The sequence below is a fragment of the Rhamphochromis sp. 'chilingali' genome (genome assembly GCF_963969265.1).
Source record: "Rhamphochromis sp. 'chilingali' genome assembly, chromosome: 16".
NCBI lineage: Eukaryota > Metazoa > Chordata > Actinopteri > Cichliformes > Cichlidae > Rhamphochromis > Rhamphochromis sp. 'chilingali'.
This window is the reverse complement of record NC_137943.1, coordinates 5031790-5050527: the sequence shown is the minus strand read 5'-3', so window position 1 is coordinate 5050527 and position 18738 is coordinate 5031790. Positions and strand designations below refer to the sequence as shown.

The 18738-nt window shown below is 39.6% G+C and overlaps 1 protein-coding gene and 1 long non-coding RNA gene across 2 annotated transcripts in view; one reads left to right on the top strand and one right to left on the bottom strand.

Annotated features, from left to right (window-relative positions):
• Nucleotides 1-18738, bottom strand: part of LOC308412696 — a 38260-nt gene that overhangs the window by 3946 nt on the left and 15576 nt on the right. Inside the window, exons 5-6 of the long non-coding RNA XR_013974613.1 lie at nucleotides 8514-8656; nucleotides 988-1073 (exon numbers count right to left, since the gene is read on the bottom strand). This is a non-coding gene — a long non-coding RNA (uncharacterized lncRNA). The remainder of the gene's footprint in view (nucleotides 1-987; nucleotides 1074-8513; nucleotides 8657-18738) is intronic.
• LOC308412694 (myosin-7-like) lies at nucleotides 988-17008 on the top strand. Its single transcript, XM_080907222.1, has 37 exons — nucleotides 988-3533; nucleotides 3638-3781; nucleotides 3868-4024; nucleotides 4118-4145; nucleotides 4232-4340; nucleotides 4503-4595; nucleotides 4781-4844; nucleotides 6518-6616; nucleotides 6701-6804; nucleotides 6898-7036; nucleotides 7124-7242; nucleotides 7327-7476; nucleotides 7571-7741; nucleotides 7825-8134; nucleotides 8256-8332; nucleotides 8472-8677; nucleotides 8806-8929; nucleotides 9064-9200; nucleotides 10364-10619; nucleotides 10724-10966; nucleotides 11065-11241; nucleotides 11330-11475; nucleotides 11561-11651; nucleotides 11745-12134; nucleotides 12236-12362; nucleotides 12439-12557; nucleotides 12638-12834; nucleotides 12914-13097; nucleotides 13172-13337; nucleotides 13420-13544; nucleotides 13652-13960; nucleotides 14053-14256; nucleotides 14345-14641; nucleotides 14767-14871; nucleotides 14955-15050; nucleotides 15141-15275; nucleotides 15542-17008. Exons 1-37 carry the CDS (start codon nucleotides 3333-3335, stop codon nucleotides 15560-15562), a joined length of 5820 nt encoding a protein of 1939 aa, XP_080763348.1. The 5' UTR covers nucleotides 988-3332; the 3' UTR covers nucleotides 15563-17008.

Below are 18738 nucleotides of genomic sequence, written 5' to 3'. Positions count from 1 at the left end.
CAGAAAATGATTGAATAAATATGATTAAAATCTTCCCTAAAACCAGAGGAGGACAGTATTAGAATCTCTACGTGCAGAACAATGAAACAAACAAATTCAAGAGTAAATTATTTACTATATTTATGATGTGCATTTTTAACTTTATATCTCTGTGTGTGTTTTTTGTAACACATTATAATCTGGTCAAATATAAAAACAGTGTAATTAGTTGAGTATAATTGTTGTAACATAATATCCTGATGATTTAGACCAGGCTGTAACTAAACAACATTGGTTAAAGAAGCCTCGTGTCTAATGCACTAAACAACTGTTGGACATATCTCAGGTTTGCTTACAATCTCTCACTGTGATATACGGATATTTTAACGCTGTAAAACAAAACAACTAATAAGAATTATTCTTTAAAAGACATCATCAATTTTCACTGTGCTACTTTCAGAGAAAATGTATCACATTAAATCCAAATATAGATGGAAATAAACCATATAAACACACACAAAAAAGAAACTAGAGTATGTCTAAGAAAATAAGAGCACATTTTACAGCAAATGTATTCCTATTTGAATCTTTGACAGGCTTACCGTTCATTATGCTTCTGCAGCAGGACAGTAGAGACTGAATGAAGCACACCTTCTTGTGCTGTCAGTGGTTTAGGTGAAAGCTGACCCTGATCTAACACAGCCCAAAGGTCTTCACTATTAATGGAGAGATTATAAGAAAATAAGCGAATTGCTTCGTGTTATTCTTTCCTATCCAGACTTTGAGACACACACAACCATCTAAGCCGTGGCTTTGTTTGTCTTTCTTTTGACTCTTTGGGGCTTGACAGCCTTTTAATACCGTCACCTCTGTGCTGCAGGCTTCTGTGTGTCAACTACTTAACATCTAGGCCTTTGATGTTTAGAAATACTTTAGGATTATTAGACAGACACCCCCAGCATAAAGTGACACCATTTATATTTTCCATGAAAGAACATGTGACCTTACCTTAGAGGGGTTAGGCAGCTAGATGAGGGATGGAAGCCAGGAAGGGACCAAAGAGCAGATGAAGATTTCCACAGGGGCTTAAACAGCTGAGAATGAGAATGAGTCCAACAATGTGAAAGCAATCTCTGATCCACTGGAACACTGCTCTGCACCACAGTGAAGGTCATTCTCATTTTACCATAGGAAACCAAATTTCTAATTCCCTCAGTTATTAAGGGCTGATAATGGAGATCTGTCTGCGTCACATAAAGTCTCTGCTTCTCCCCACGACAATGTTCATCTAATTTTAATGTTCAATGACTGTGGGCAAAGAAAATACTTGGCATAAAACCCTAATTAGCTAAAACTTCCCAGTGCTTTAATGCAAACATTTAGAAAACACCATCAAACAGATACATTTCAACATATGGAGCATTTTCAGTGATGTGCACCTGTTACCCCCCGTCCATCGTGACATCAAAGAATGCACTTCTGCTACTGCCGCCCTTCACAATCAGAGAGAAAAAATCCAGACAAGAATTTCACAGGGTTATCTTTGTCCTCAAGGCCAAAGGAGAGGGAACAATGCCATGATGACACTGTGAGACAAAGGGTGAAGACCAAACTGGGCAGAACAGTGGTGAGTGATCCCTGATCTTAGCTCTCACTTGACAACAGCTGCTATACTTTGTTTCAGCAGCAGTGACTCCAGAAATGCTTTTCACCTTCCTTTCACATGCCTGACCTTTGCTGAAGTTTGCCTTTCTGATTAAACATCTTAGCATGAGCAATGAGGCCAAAGCTGTTCAAGAGGTACAATATTTTAGGAGCAAATTAGTCTTTTTAATTTTGCTTGTCTACTTTGTTTGGAATTTGGAAAAGGGGCATTGAATTGACTGGTGCTAAGTAGTAAAATGAAAGTTACTGTTTGTAACCAGGTTTTGAATGAATTATTATCATAACCCCTGAATCTAAACAGACCATTTGCTCTTGGTTTTGTTGCTTTGCCTTGTATGCAAGTTGTAATCAGGAAAGATTATCAGCTGCTGTAAGCAAACAACCAACACCATGTGACAATAATGACTTTATAGAACAGAGGCTGAAGATTCTTCAGACATAGTGAATACATGTGGATTATTCTAGTAAGTAAAACCCAGACAAATATAAATAATAAGATTGTAAATATGACTTGAAGTATTAAACTGAATTTCATCAGTATTACAAACAATATATAAAGTTACCCGTTACGAATTAAACGAATAAAATAAGAGTCACTTGATATCAAGCCTGTCCCTGATCCCCACCTCTTGCCCTCCCCTTTCTTTGTCCTGTATTGTTCTCGCCCTGCTTGTCACAAGGTGAACGCAACAAATAGCAGCAGTACAACTTACCCAATTAGGAGAATGCTTTTTTAATGTGTAACCTTTCTCCAAAAATTCAGGCCATATTTGGTGGATAAAGAACCTTTATTAAAGGATGAAGGGCAGATGTCAGCTGCAGGGCTCTTCACTCCACTTGATTGAAGGTTTAGAGTCAAAGGTAAGCAAAACATTTACATATAATTTAATGTTCAGAATAGAAGGTCACCATACTTTACATGTACATCGTATTAGTGTGGGGTAATAAATTATGATGCTGTGTGGTAGTGGTAATGGAATTTTTCTTGTTTTGCTTTTTCTTCTGGTCTAAACAGCAAGTCCTGACAGATCCTGCTCTTCTTTTTGGAATCCAACCCACCCTAGGTAAAAGCTGTGCTTGGTTTGAGTTGAACGGGAATGACCCTCAGTTAGGACTTACGTTTTTGTGGTTTAACTACAAATGTGCAAGTTTTATTGTTAATACTCTAAGTAAGTGGGTGTCTATTCTCATCATGGTTTTTATGGCATAATTCTGTATTGAAATTCAAAGTATTAAAACACGAGTTTTGAATGGTGTAAGGATTGTACGGCAGCTTGAGGCAAAGCTGAGATTTTGTAATTCGGCAACGTAAATAAAACTGACTGAAAGTCTTTTGCCTCTGTACATATTAGTTTTTGACTGACACCACACTATTGCAGCAATAAAAAAATGTCATGAGTGGGTGGGCGGGTGGCATTCTTGGTCTGCAACAACAGTTATGAGAGTGGTACGTGTGACACTCACATGAATGTCATAATACAAGATTTTGCAGCAGAACACTGCATTGTAATGACATGATTGCTGTTCTTCTGTTTTGATGTTGTAGCTTATTCCTGCATCTTTTCGCACTTTACCTGGTAACTGATGGCTAAACGACTGCAGTTCACACCGTTAATAATCGTCAATGAATGATTCTAGCTTGCATTCATTGTTAGAGACTAACGTTCACATTTGTAACAGGTTGAAAAATGGGGGATGCTGCCATGAAAGAGTTTGGGGCGGCGGCTCCTTACCTGAGAAAGTCAGATAAGGAGCGTCTGGAGGCCCAGACTCGCCCATTTGATATGAAGAAAGAGTGCTTCGTTCCTGACCCTGAAGTTGAGTACGTTAAAGCAACCATCACTAGCCGCGATGGCGACAAAGTCACTGCTGACACCGAATTTGGAAAGGTGAATAAAGTTCAGGTTCTGCATAAGTGTGTACATGTGTCTACGAAGGACTTTGGTGCTGTTTTGGTTAACATGGCTGTTAACTGTTTGATTTCCATTTGCAGACCGTCACAGTGAAGGAGTGCGATGTGCACCCTCAGAACCCGCCAAAGTTCGATAAAATTGAAGACATGGCGATGTTCACCTTCCTCCATGAACCAGCTGTGCTGTTTAACCTCAAAGAGCGTTACGCAGCGTGGATGATCTACGTGAGCTGACAGCACAACACACTAACTGCCCTCCCACAAATTCTACATATTTGACACTTTGCTCTCCTCTTTTCACCAACTATCAGACCTACTCTGGGTTGTTCTGTGTGACTGTCAATCCCTACAAGTGGCTGCCAGTCTACAATCAGGAGGTGGTTGCTGCCTACAGAGGAAAGAAGAGGACTGAAGCTCCTCCTCATATCTTCTCCATCTCTGACAATGCCTACCAGTACATGCTGGCAGGTACAAATATCCCTTTTAGCATTCATCTTGATTGACATTTTGTTTGGACATCGTCGCATTTTCCCTGATTTTCTGATATTCTCTTGCTGACAGACAGAGAAAACCAGTCAATCCTTATCACGTAAGTAACTTTACCAACAAGGGTCTTTTTTCAGCAGTTAAGAGTTATACTTCTTGGTCTTGAAATGCATGTCTTTTTCTACTCAGTGGAGAATCTGGAGCTGGAAAGACTGTCAACACCAAGCGTGTCATTCAGTACTTTGCCAGCATTGCTGCTGTCCCAAGTGGGAAGAAAGATCCAGCTGCAGAGAAGAAGGTTTTCAAACATTTTCAATTCAATTCAATTCAATTCAGTTCAATTCATGGGTATGTGTATAGCACCAAATCACAGCAACAAGTGCCTCAAGATGCTTTTCACAATCACAATTCCACTTGGGAAGCTTTGCACTTTAGATCTTGTCTTTGATTTTCACATCAGGGAACCCTGGAGGATCAAATTATCCAGGCTAACCCCGCTCTAGAGGCCTTTGGCAATGCCAAGACCATCAGGAATGACAACTCCTCCAGATTTGTGAGTGTCTTTAGATTCTTCTTTCCCTTTATCATCTCCATCTTTTTCTTCTAGCTACTCCCTTTAGGGGTCACCACAGTGGAATATCTGCCTCAACTTCACTCTATCCCTTGCATTCTCCTTTGTCACACCAACCCTGTGCATGGCTATATGATGACTAAAATCTGCTTTTTTCCACCTAACAGGGGAAATTCATCCGTATTCACTTTGACAACCGAGGAAAGCTGGCCTCTGCTGACATTGAAACTTGTAAGTAACTGTGTTTATGTGGAAAATTTGAAAGTAGACTTAACCAGAGGTGGGACCAAGTCATTGTTTTCCTCAAGTCTCAAGTCAAGTCTCAAGTAATGTCAGGCAAGTCAGAGTCGAGTCTCAAGTCACTGGTGTAAAAGTCCGAGTCAAGTCACAAGTCTGAAACTTTGAATTTCAAGTCCTTTCGAGTCTTTAAAAAAAAAAGAAAGAAAAAAGCATGTTGCAGTTATATGCTAAATGTAAATATTAGACCATGTAATTTTAAAATCTGTGTTTTTCTCAACACATGACAAAATAGTGAACTTAGAAAATATACACAAATTGTGAAATTGCACCTCTTTAAAATGCAGCTCAATTAAACCTAGCTCCAAGAATAATTTTCACCGACAGTTCTGAGATAAGCTGCATGTTATTCTTGGATGCGGTTGTAGGACTGGCTTTAAAAATCGCATGACAAAAATATCATACATATTAAAAAAAACTGCATCACCAACGTAGCCTGGACAACATTTGCTAGTTAGATGAAGTCAGCTATCTCATCTTAGCATATTTATATGCATATTTATAATCATACGGTTCTTGGAGTGAGTGCTCATGAAGTTTAGTAACTTCCGGTCACTGCAACAAGCCCAGGTACAGTTTACCGCCGGATGGGTACAGGACCTTGAAATGCACCGTGTAGAACGAAAGACCATCGTACGTATCATAAGTTTACCAGTCTCACAAATTGTCTTCATAAATACACATTCCTTAACCGTTTATTAATAAGACCTTTGAGCTCAACGGTAATTAATTAGTAGTGGAAATAATTTCTGGTACGCGTTACAGAAATGAAGCAGTGACAATAATACTGTATGCTGTAATCACACTGGGCAATTAGTGATACAAAAAACCTGTTTTATCCTGTGAATAAAAGTATGTTTTTGTCAATGTACCATAATAACAGAAGCGAAACGCAATATTGTGTCAGGACAATTCACTAAGAAAAATGACGTATTAACTACTAAAAAACACTGACCTTCGTGTAAATGCTTGGAGCAGACTAACCTGTGAGCTGGAGGGTTCTGGGACGTTACATTTGATCTTTGAATGGCTGCAATCCAGGCCATCCGTCGCGTCTTTGTTACTTCGGAAACATGGCTTGAACAATTTCTCTTCAACGTCGTAATCCGATAACAACCGATCTCTTTACCCGTCGGCTTCCTGTGGCTGTCATGCGACCGGCTATTGCAGTTAATAATACAACAGCTTCTTGACATTTTTGTGTTTCTTTTTATCGCTGTGTGACTGATTTCAATTGAAAGCCTGTGTGCGCTAGTACCTCTTGCCACGAGTTCCCAGAATCCTTTGCGGTTTACCCCTGAATGACGTCACATTTTCAATCTCTATATAATATGCATGTTAAATTTTATATTTGGGGTGAAATATCAAGTCTTTTCAAGTAAACTGGTTCAAGTCCAATTCAAGTCCCAAGTCATTGGTGTAAAAGTCCAAGTCAAGTCACAAGTCTTAGAACATTTTTTCAAGTCAAGTCTAAAGTCATAAAATTAATGACTCGAGTCTGACTCGAGTCCAAGTCATGTGACTCGAGTCCACACCTCTGGACTTAACTATTACATGCAACTTATCTGTATACCAGATAAGTTACAAATAATTGATTTCTCTTACAGACCTTCTAGAAAAGTCTCGTGTGACCTTCCAGCTCAAAGCTGAGAGGGACTACCACATTTTCTACCAGATCCTGTCTCAGATAAAGCCTGAACTTCTGGGTACACAGTCATTAACCTTAAGAACTATCACTATATGGAAAACAGCTAGACATTTTGTAATTTTATATTTTTCTATCTCCTTAGAGATGCTGCTCATTACCAACAACCCTTATGACTACGCCTTCATCTCCCAAGGAGAGACAACAGTAGCCTCTATCAATGATTCTGAAGAGCTGATGGCCACTGATGTGAGTTGAATCTTAGATGCACTGCGGCAATTTTAGTCGAAAATTCAAAAGCAAAAACGAAAATAGTAAAATAATGTTTTTGATTTTTGTCAGGAAGCCTTTGATGTTCTGGGCTTCACTCAAGAAGAGAAGAACAGTATTTACAAGCTTACTGGTGCAATCATGCACTATGGCAACATGAAGTTTAAACAGAAGCAGAGAGAAGAGCAGGCAGAGGCTGATGGTACTGAAGGTGAGAGAAGACTATTGACAAACTACAGTCAGTGAGGATCTCTGTGGGCACTGATGACTTTAAATCAAAACTGCTATTTTGCCACAGATGCTGACAAAGTAGCTTATCTGATGGGCCTGAACTCTGCTGACCTCATCAAAGGTCTCTGTCACCCAAGAGTCAAAGTAGGAAATGAGTGGGTCACCAAGGGACAAAATGTGGCCCAGGTGAGATAATATGAAACTTTTGGAGAATTCCAAAATAATTCCCTAAACTTTATCAAGGTGTACTTTTATGCATTTCCTTGTTAGGTGAACTATGCTATCGGTGCGCTGTCAAAGTCAGTGTATGAGAAGATGTTTCTGTGGATGGTAATAAGAATCAACCAGTCCCTGGACACCAAACAGCCTCGGCAGTATTTTATTGGGGTGCTTGACATTGCTGGATTTGAGATCTTTGATGTGAGTTTGGAAATATTATATTCTTCTTATATGGTAGTCCTGGATGTAAAATACAATTTAAATCCTGATCATACTGTTGTCCGTCTCGCTTCAGTTCAACACCTTTGAGCAGATGTGCATCAACTTCACCAACGAAAAACTGCAACAATTTTTCAACCACCACATGTTTGTACTGGAGCAGGAAGAGTACAAGAAAGAGGGCATCGAATGGACTTTCATTGACTTTGGCATGGATCTGCAGGCCTGTATCGACCTGATTGAAAAGGTGAAACACTGTACAATTACATGTTCAGCTAAAACTAATGCAAATATAGTCTTTAACAAACACTTATACTTTCTGTCCTTTAGCCCATGGGTATCATGTCCATCCTTGAAGAGGAGTGCATGTTCCCCAAAGCCAGTGATGCCACCTTTAAAGCTAAGCTCTATGACAACCACCTGGGAAAAACCAGCAACTTCCAGAAGCCCAGAGTTGTCAAAGGAAAACCAGAGGCTCACTTTGCCCTGGTTCACTACGCTGGAACTGTTGATTATAATATCAACAACTGGTTGGTGAAGAACAAGGATCCTCTGAATGAGACTGTTGTGGCATTGTACCAAAAGTCGACCGTCAAACTTCTTGCAACTCTCTTTGCAAATTATGCAGGAGCTGACTCGGGTAGGTTTTAAAAAATTACTAGCATCTTAGTTTACAAGTGATTATTAAAGCATCATGTAATAAGCTACTAGCCCAACCTTCCCCTGCCCACTTTCCCACAAATAACAACTGTATCTTACAGCTGAATCTGGTGGGAAGGGCAAAGGTGGAACCAAGAAGAAAGGTTCTTCCTTCCAAACTGTATCAGCTTTGCACAGGGTAATATCAGTATAACTGTACATGTTATAGATTGGTTAATAGAAACATTATTCCTGAATTTAGGACCTTAAAAGTCATTTTGAATTGTAATGTATTTTGAAGGACAATGGCAATTCTTTTCTCTATGATGTGCTATCAGGAGAACTTGAACAAGCTGATGACCAACTTGAGGTCAACTCACCCTCACTTTGTACGCTGCATCATCCCCAACGAGACCAAGACTCCAGGGGCCATGGAGAACCCTCTGGTGATGCACCAGCTGCGCTGTAACGGTGTGCTGGAAGGCATCAGGATCTGCAGAAAGGGTTTCCCCAACAGGATCCTCTATGGAGATTTCAAGCAGAGGTGTCTGTTAGATAATTGGAAAATATAAGCAACATCAAATTTCTTAGTTATCCATTCTGGTGTGTTTTTGTGGTTTGACATTTTATGTAATATAAAATAAAGTTGAAATGCTCACTTTTTTCCCCCAGGTATCGCATTTTAAACCCAAGTGCTATTCCTGAAGGACAGTTCATCGATAACAAAAAGGCTTCAGAGAAGCTTTTGGGCTCTTTGGATATAGATCACAACCAGTACAAACTGGGTCACACCAAGGTCAGTACTGATAGAACAAATTTTGGCATATGCTGTTATTCTTGGTGTTATCATGTCCATGATGATAATAAAGTGGTCAAGAGTAATTCTAACACTCACAAAAAGTGCCTTCAACATGGGTTTCTTGATCTTAGGTATTCTTCAAAGCTGGGTTGCTTGGACTGCTGGAGGAGATGCGAGATGACCGTTTAGCTCTAATCATCACGAGGATACAAGCAAGATCCCGAGGTGTTCTTGCAAGAATTGAATTTCAGAAGATTGTTGAACGCAGGTATTTGGTACAATGAAACTCCGATTTCAAATCAGTTCAAAAGTTACATAAAAAATGGAATATCAAAGAAATGACAAAACATTTTAATAAAGGTAGCATTCGTCTTCCTTTCATTAACTGAAAGTCAAAAACACCGCTAGGTTGTGTGCTATGGTCTTTAGTTTTGAGGAGGTTTCACAACATTACTTTTAGGATCAGGTGAAGTCCAAAAGTTTGAACCAAATGAGTTTGGTGTAAAAGTCCTCTGACACTGTATTGTAGTCTCAATACCTTACACTATCCTAGCAAGCTATTTTATTTTCCTTGGAACACTGAAAACATCTTCATAAAGGGTACAAATTAAATAAAGAACGTAATTTATTTATTCATTAATGTTGGTTCTGCGCTTTAGCAGGCCCGCTAGCTCAGAGACTCATCACCCATGAAGAAAGCAAGACAACAACTTAACCGGTCTTTACTTGATAGCAAGGGAAGGCTGGTCGGAACCAGGCTCTTGGAGCTGAACGCTCCTCACCTGTTTCCCAGCCAACTTCAAAGAAACAGCCTTCCCTGCAGCCTTTTATTCAGTGAATACAAGCACCACCCATATGGTCACAAAAAGTTAAAACACTGTGTGTGTGTGTGTGTGTGTGTGTGTGTGTGTGTGTGTGTGTGTGTGTGTGTGTGTGTGTGTGTGTGTGTGTGTGTGTGTGTATACATGACTTCCCGCCACACAATATATGCTTACAACTGTTTAACCACATTTCCTAGTTATCCACAGGACATCTCCCCACACCCGTATATGGCCTAACTTTAATGGTTTAATGGTTAGGCTAGATGAGTATGGCTAAATGGCCGTGAGTGAACATCCTCCACAAGATAAGGAAACCAGAATCTCACATGGACTGTGCCTCCGGTTAAACATTCCAGCCTCCCCAGCATTCAACAGGCCGGGGAGGAGAACAAAAGAATATCTAAACATGCTGTTTAAGGCAAAGTTTACAAATTTAAGTACAACAATGGCAACATTAAACAATTTACTCTGACAATTAATATTTCAGGTTTATTTAGATATAATAGATACTTTCACACTCACAAACTGAAGACTGAAAAAACGATTCATTGACATTAAATAAGCAGAGTCTGGATTACTACAGAATTTTTTACAAGTCAAATGTCTGCAGGGATGCTCTTCTTGTGATCCAGTGGAACATCCGTGCCTTCATGGGGGTCAAAAATTGGCCCTGGATGAAAATGTTCTTCAAGATCAAACCTCTGCTGAAGTCAGCAGAGACTGAGAAAGAGATGGCCAACATGAAGGAAGAGTTTGCCAAACTGAAAGAGGCTTATGCAAAATCAGAAGCCCGCAGGAAAGAACTGGAAGAGAAAATGGTCACTCTTCTCCAAGAAAAGAACGACCTGCAGCTCCAAGTTCAGGCTGTATGTTAAAGGATAGTTTCTTACAGTATGACAACAAATATCAACATCACATGTATTGTGTGTGTTTGTCGGCTTAATGCGTATGTCATACTTTTTGTCTTCAGGAGCAAGACAATCTATGTGATGCTGAAGAAAGATGTGAGGGGCTGATCAAGAGCAAAATTCAGCTGGAGGCCAAAATCAAAGAGCTGACAGAGAGACTGGAGGATGAGGAGGAGATGAATGCAGAACTGACTGCTAAGAAGAGGAAGCTGGAGGACGAGTGCTCCGAGCTGAAGAAAGACATCGATGACTTAGAGTTAACTCTAGCTAAAGTGGAGAAGGAGAAGCATGCCACTGAGAACAAGGTACTTGATGTTTCTATTTCTGACAACAAGGGTATGAAAAAGAGTCATGTGTCTAAGCTGTGCACAGAATTTGTAATACCATCATTTACCTGCAACAGGTCAAGAACCTTGTTGAAGAGATGGCTGCTCAGGATGAGATCATTGCCAAGCTGACCAAGGAAAAGAAAGCTTTACAGGAAGCTCATCAGCAAACTCTGGACGACCTGCAGAGTGAGGAAGACAAAGTCAACACTCTGACCAAGGCCAAGGCTAAGCTGGAGCAGCAAGTGGATGATGTAAGAACTTTTAAATAATAATACTTTTTTATGTATTTACATTTTATATATATTTACTTTTTATATATATTTACTTTTTTCCCCACAGCTTGAGGGGTCTTTAGAACAAGAAAAGAAAGTCCGTATGGACCTTGAGCGAGCAAAGAGGAAGCTTGAAGGAGACCTCAAGTTAGCTCAAGAAAGTATCATGGACCTAGAAAATGATAAGCAGCAGCTCGAAGAGAGGCTGAAGAAGTAAGAATTAAGAACTGAACGTCTAACACTTGTTTTCATAACAAAGTTATTTTGTACCAGCAAAATATATTTTTTCCATCCACAGGAAAGATTTTGAGATTAGTCAACTGAACGGTAAAATAGAAGATGAACAAGTAATGAGTGCCCAGCTCCAGAAAAAACTGAAGGAGTTGCAGGTGATAAAAGAATAGAACAAAGTGTGAAAAGTGGTGAAAAGTAACGTAGAGCAACAAAATTTCATGGCATGGTGTGCCTTGATTTTGGTCTAGGCTCGTATTGAGGAGCTGGAGGAAGAGCTTGAGGCAGAGAGAGCTGCTCGAGCCAAGGTGGAGAAGCAGAGAGCTGACCTGGCCAGAGAGCTGGAGGAGATCAGTGAGAGGTTGGAGGAGGCTGGAGGAGCCACAGCTGCCCAGATTGAGATGAACAAGAAGAGGGAGGCCGAGTTCCAGAAACTGCGCAGAGACCTCGAAGAGGCCACTCTGCACCACGAAGCCACTACTGCCACACTCAGGAAGAAACAAGCCGACAGTGTTGCTGAGCTGGGAGAGCAGATTGACAACCTGCAGAGAGTCAAGCAGAAACTGGAGAAGGAGAAGAGTGAGCTCAGACTGGAGCTGGATGATGTGGTCTCCAATATGGAACAAATTGTCAAGGCAAAGGTAAGTTACTTTCAGGTATTAGGGTTTGTTCTCATTGCCAAATCAAACATTAATTTTATAATTGTGTACATGATTGGCCATCTACTGCTTTTTGTTCACAGAACAACTTGGAGAAAATGTGCAGGTCTCTGGAAGACCAGATGAATGAATATAAAACAAAATCAGAAGAGGGACAGCGTGCCATCAATGACTTCACCATGCAGAAAGCAAAGCTTCAAACTGAGAACGGTATGCATTAGACCTGAACAGCATATTTTAGTTGTGCCAGTGTGCGGTACTGAATTGAATGTTATGCTTAAATAAGGTGAACTTTCGAGGCAGCTTGAGGAAAAGGATTCTCTGGTGTCTCAACTCACGAGAGGAAAACAGTCGTACACTCAGCAAATTGAAGACCTGAAAAGACAACTGGAGGAAGAAGTCAAGGTAGCAAATAATCATCAGTGTAACCTCATTAGGTAGAGACCATTGGTACACCCAGTGCATAAAGATACATTTTCTTTTAGGCCAAGAACGCATTAGCCCATGCAGTGCAGTCTGCTCGCCATGACTGTGACCTGCTCAGGGAGCAGTATGAGGAGGAGCAGGAGGCTAAAGCTGAACTGCAACGTAGCATGTCCAAGGCCAACTCTGAGGTGGCTCAGTGGAGAACCAAGTATGAAACTGATGCCATCCAGAGGACCGAAGAACTAGAAGAGGCCAAGTAAGCCAAATACACTAAGTCCACTAACTCAGCAAAGGTAAAGAGCGTTTAACCACAAATACATATTTTCATCACCTAGAAAGAAGCTGGCTCAGCGTCTGCAGGAGGCTGAGGAGGCTGTTGAAGCAGTGAATGCTAAATGTTCCTCTCTGGAGAAGACCAAACACAGGCTGCAGAATGAGATTGAAGATCTCATGGTGGATGTAGAGAGGTCTAATGCTGCTGCCGCTGCTCTGGACAAGAAACAAAGAAACTTTGACAAGGTTTTCATCCGGCACTTATTATTTCACTGAAGCGGAAGGTCAATCTTTTATCTAAAATGAAAACTTTCTTGTAGGTCTTGGCAGAGTGGAAACAGAAGTACGAGGAGTCTCAAACAGAGCTGGAGAGCTCTCAGAAAGATGCCAGGTCTCTGAGCACTGAGCTCTTCAAACTGAAGAACTCCTATGAAGAATCTCTTGAACATTTGGAGACCATGAAGAGAGAGAACAAGAACTTACAAGGTGACTTAATTACCCATTAAAATCATACATGAACAGTTTGTTCACAGTATAACGGCATTTATTTTTTACAATATGCCCTCAGAGGAAATATCTGACCTCACTGAACAAATTAGCGAAGGTGGAAAGAATATTCATGAGCTTGAGAAGATTCGAAAGCAGTTGGAACAAGAGAAGTCTGAGATACAGACAGCTCTGGAGGAAGCAGAGGTAAGCTGCTGCATACTGGCCTTTTTCAAATTTGAAAGATTTTAGGTTGTGAGGATTAATTCATTACAAGTTATGTAGTCATTGTGTCTAATTTCTATTTGTGACAGGCCACACTGGAGCATGAGGAAGGGAAGATTCTCAGAGCCCAACTTGAGTTTAACCAAGTAAAGGCGGACATTGAGCGCAAGCTAGCTGAGAAAGATGAAGAAATGGAGCAATCGAAAAGAAACCACCAGCGAACTGTGGATACTCTTCAAAGCTCTCTGGAGGCTGAGACTCGCAGCAGGAACGAGGCCCTGCGTCTGAAAAAGAAGATGGAGGGAGACCTCAATGAGATGGAGATCCAGCTAAGCCAGGCTAACAGGCAGGCAGCTGAGGCCCAGAAACAACTTAAGGCCGTCCATGCCCATCTGAAGGTCTGAATAAACAAGCAGTTCTACTTCTTTGAAACAAAAATCAAAACCAAAGTGAAACATCAGTTAAAATTTTGGGGGTTTTTATCTTCAAGGATACTCAACTTCAGCTGGACGACTCTCTGCGAGCCAGTGATGATATGAAGGAAAACATTGCCATTGTTGAGCGACGCAACAACCTTCTTCAGGCTGAAGTGGAGGAGCTGAGAGCAGCTCTGGATCAAACGGAGAGAAGCCGCAAACTTGCAGAGCAAGAGCTGCTAGATGTCAGTGAGAGAGTGCAGCTACTGCACTCACAGGTAAGACTGGAGAAGACTTGATACAGAAACTATCTATTGAAAATATACTCAGGAATTTAAAAAATCATATTTTTCATCTGAACACCAGAACACCAGCCTGATAAACCAAAAGAAGAAGCTGGAGGCTGATACATCCCAGCTTCAAACTGAAGTGGAGGAGGCAGTGCAGGAGTGCAGGAATGCAGAGGAGAAGGCCAAGAAGGCCATCACTGATGCTGCCATGATGGCAGAGGAGCTGAAGAAAGAGCAGGACACCAGCGCTCATCTGGAGCGAATGAAGAAGAACATGGAGCAAACCATCAAAGACCTGCAGCACCGCCTGGATGAAGCTGAGCAGATCGCCATGAAGGGAGGCAAGAAGCAGATTCAGAAGCTCGAGGCCAGGGTGGGTATAACACTTCAGTCTCTCCCTATAATCTCTTTGACTACAGCATCTATATATCAAATAAATAGCTGGTCTAAATTTAAGTGATGTTATCTGAATTTTGTTGTGGGATCTGAATTTTATAGGTCAAGGAACTTGAAAATGAGGTGGAAAATGAGCAGAAAAAGGCCAGCGATGCTGTGAAGGGAGTAAGAAAGTATGAAAGGCGTATCAAGGAGCTTACTTATCAGGTAACTTTAATTCTTAACCAGTTAGCTTGTCTGATGGAAATTACACTCAGAAACAAAACTATGTAAAAATTTGTACTAATTAGACCGAAGAAGATCGCAAAAATCTAGCACGTCTTCAAGATTTGGTGGACAAGCTGCAGCTAAAGGTCAAGTCCTACAAGAAGGCTGCAGAGGAAGCTGTAAGTTATACAGATTTTAAATACCGCCCTTACATCTGACCACTGACTGAATATTTTCTTTACAAACAATATTGTGCTTCTATTCTACAGGAGGAACAGGCCAACAGTAATCTTACCAAGTTCCGCAAACTTCAACATGAGCTCGATGAAGCTGAGGAGCGAGCTGACATTGCCGAGTCTCAGGTCAACAAGCTGCGCGCCAAAAGCCGTGATGTGGGATCAAAGGTTCGTATGTGTACATGTTAAAAAAAAGTGTTAGTCCGGAATAGTAGGACTCTTAGCATCCTGCTGACAGATCACCAACACAAATTCTAGCTTTTTATCTCAAGGATCATTGACAAAAATAAAAGCGAAAGCATGCATTGTAGTCTCACTGCAGAATCACTGTAGAGTGAGCATTGACTGTTTTCACTTCATTTACAATCCAGCTCTTCTTTTCAAATCAAAAAATGATCACTAATGATCCTCTTTTCCCCTCTTTCTTGTTTCAGAAAGGACTTGATGAAGAATGAAGTTCACCTTGAAATGATCATTTCTGAGACACCTCTTGGTCCTGCAATGAAGTCTCCCTATGCATGTGTTTTTGTTTAGTAGAATAAAGTTAATGAGCATCTCAAACAGTGTTGTGAGTTTCATTGATAAAAGTGTTTGCTGTTTATACTGGTGAGAACCAAACTTGATTTTACAAAACAAAAAAATATAAAATTTGAACCAAACTAGTAGAAAAATAAGATCAAAATTAACTAAAAGGATAGCAACAAAGATAAAGTAAAAGTGTTATGTTTTAAATGTCTATTACTGGTATTAAAGAATTGCATTATAAGGAATGTATCGGTAATTTGACTGAATTTCCCCATAGATATAGTAATATGTAGTTTTCCCTCTCACACTTCTTTCCAATGAAAGGAGGGAACAAGTTGTCAGTTGTACTTACTGTGATTTCAGACAAAATCACAAAAACTAATACATTACAATAAAAAAAGCATTTTGGTATTCAATATAGTAGAGAATACAAAATTCGAAACCATGGTCACTAAATCAATTTCTTTGAGCTTTTAGAAATAAAAAATGTGTTGCAGAAAACTATGTGTAGCTTATAAATGACAAAGTCGTTCCCATTGGGACTATTATTAATTCAATTCAATTTTATTTATATAGTTCCAAATCACAACACCAGTCGCCTCAAGGCGCTTTATTTTGTAAGGTAGACAACGGTATTATTACTAGGCAGCTTTTATACCTCATTCATCAGAAGTCAGTCAAACATCAAATGACCACCAGATGGCGCTCACAGATCAATTTCTTATAGTTTGATAATGGAACTTACTCTACATGTTACATGATAAGAAGAGTTTGCTTTGTCATTTTCTTTAAAATTTCAGTCATTTTATATGTTTTATATTTCCCTGTAGCATGACATCTAACATTTTTTTAAATGTTTTTTGGGTGTTCTGGATTTAAATGAGATTAAAATAGGTGACAATGGTATTGAAGAAGACTTTAAAAGAATAATTAGTGACATGTGAAGAGAGGACTGCAGAATTCAGGTTGATTGATTCAAATAAGAAAATAAATCCATTTTTTTTCTATAACACTTACTTAAATGACACTACCAACTAGAAAATGCAGAAGAATTTTATGAATGTAGTCTTGAACTATTATTATTATTATTACTCTAGGAAGCTACTAAGAACAATATGCTTATGTACAGAACTGTAAATGACACAGTGCTTGATAAGTGAGACATTTCTACTCCACATGCACCCACAATAGATAATTAACAAAACAAGCTCACAGACTACTCTTTTTGCATAAATATGAGCCATCTTCTCACTACTTCTTTCGGGTATAGAAAACTGGACATCATCCAGAGACACAACCATTTATTTCTGACTATTTCTTTCCATTTTGATATGACTAAAGGCTAACATACTGAAAAACTAAACTATAAAAGTGAAAACTACTAACCTTCACATCAGTAGTAGCACCCATTCTTTCTTTTAACAAGCACTCTCTTTTTGGAGCCAGACTGGGGAGGGCCATTTGGAGCACAGGATACAAGCAGACTTGACAGACTGGCAGCAGATAATCTGGTCTTGGTGTGTCCTCCAACAGGAAATAGTACATTAACAATATGAGCATATTAGGTCTAAAAGAAATGTTTTCTATTTTTGCCATTTCCGCAATCAGGAATGAGAAGTTCTGCATAAAGTAAAACAAAAAGTTGATAATAAAATCTTTAAATGGCCAACATTACCTTTTCAATATTTCATGAGAGGATCTCTTGGTCACTACCTCATCTGAAGACAAGCAGTACTCTGGACTTGAGAGGTCCATAGTCTGAATGAGTGAGAAGAGGACAAGGGAGGAGAACAATCAACTCCTGTAAGCCTCTGTTAAAGTTCAACACCACTTAGAAGTGACCTTTCACAGTAACATAGGACAAATTCTGCCAATAGCTTTGCTGGATCTAGTTTCACACTTAAGTGAGGCAAGGTGCCTCACACCTTCTTTTGTGTGCTCATGTGATCATAAAAGTCAAAGACACAAAGACCGTGGACAGCTGGGAATGAGACCTTAAATGGCTGGAAGAGTACTCTCCTAGAGCCTGGAATAGACAGAGGATAAGTAAAGGAGAAGGAAATGGGATCTGATAGAAAGTCACATAATTGAGGTTGTAGAAGGATTTAATTTGTGCCAGACCTTCATCAGACCTTCATCAAACAAACAAACAAAAAAAACAACAGCAAACAAACAAAGAAAAGAAACTGATGAGAAACTTTGAAAGCTGATTTGCCCTCCTTGTCTTGTTTTAGAGGTTTCATTTGTAACACATACAGGTTTATTTGTTCATGCATTTTGCACTGAACGTAGATTAATTATAGTATATATTAATTATAGTATATTGCTTTATATAAATGATATATTATCCCACAATACGCTAGCTATAGTATATATACTAGCTATAGTATATTGTTATGTTCCCTTGAGGTTATCACCTGTTGCTGCTGGTCAAAGAAGAAATACAAACCAATCTCAACTACTTGCGTCACAAGCTGTCCCCAAGCTATACTCTGAACCGCCAAGCCCTCAAAGGCAGCCAACAGGAATTTCACAAGTTATCTTTGTGCTCAAGGATAAAGGGAAGAAAACAATTCCATGTCAACAGAAGCCAGCCAAGTGCACTAGCTGCATGTCACATCTGATAGCAGGTTGAAGTATATAGCTACATAGTCAGGGGTCATTTGTGCCCTCTCGTCTTTTGTTCTAGTGGCAAAAGGTCATTTATTTAATAGAAAACTAAATGAAATAAAAGGTTTGCTTCATCTGGAGAAAGACAAAAATAATTTGCATTCTTGTGAGAAGAGTTATGACCTCTAAAATTAAGAACACTTTGCATGTAGAGCTCTTAATTTATGTTGGGCTAAAACTTTTTGCAAAATGAATCAATCAATACAAAAATGAAATTAAACGTTCACATATGTGTGTATTTCCTTATATCTCTGTCTCTTTATCATAGAGACAGAGTTGAAACACAATATGAATAATTTTACAATAACAATAATAATAATATAACAACAATAACCAAGAAATAAAGTCCAGCATCAGGAAAACTCCCACTGCTCTTCCACCAGAAATCATTTTGTCTATTAAAACTGTGTAGAGGAAAGGGGAAGGCAACGTTATT

What these genes read in the sequence shown, in the direction of transcription:
- LOC308412694 (XM_080907222.1), top strand. Translation starts at nt 3,333, where the DNA reads ATGGGGGATGCTGCCATGAAAGAGTTTGGGGCGGCGGCTCCTTACCTG. An exon ending in CAGAAGATTGTTGAACGCAG is followed by an intron (nt 9,201 to 10,363) that starts GTATTTGGTACA and finishes AAATGTCTGCAG; the next exon opens with GGATGCTCTTCTTGTGATCC. An exon ending in CAGCTCTGGAGGAAGCAGAG is followed by an intron (nt 13,545 to 13,651) that starts GTAAGCTGCTGC and finishes TATTTGTGACAG; the next exon opens with GCCACACTGGAGCATGAGGA.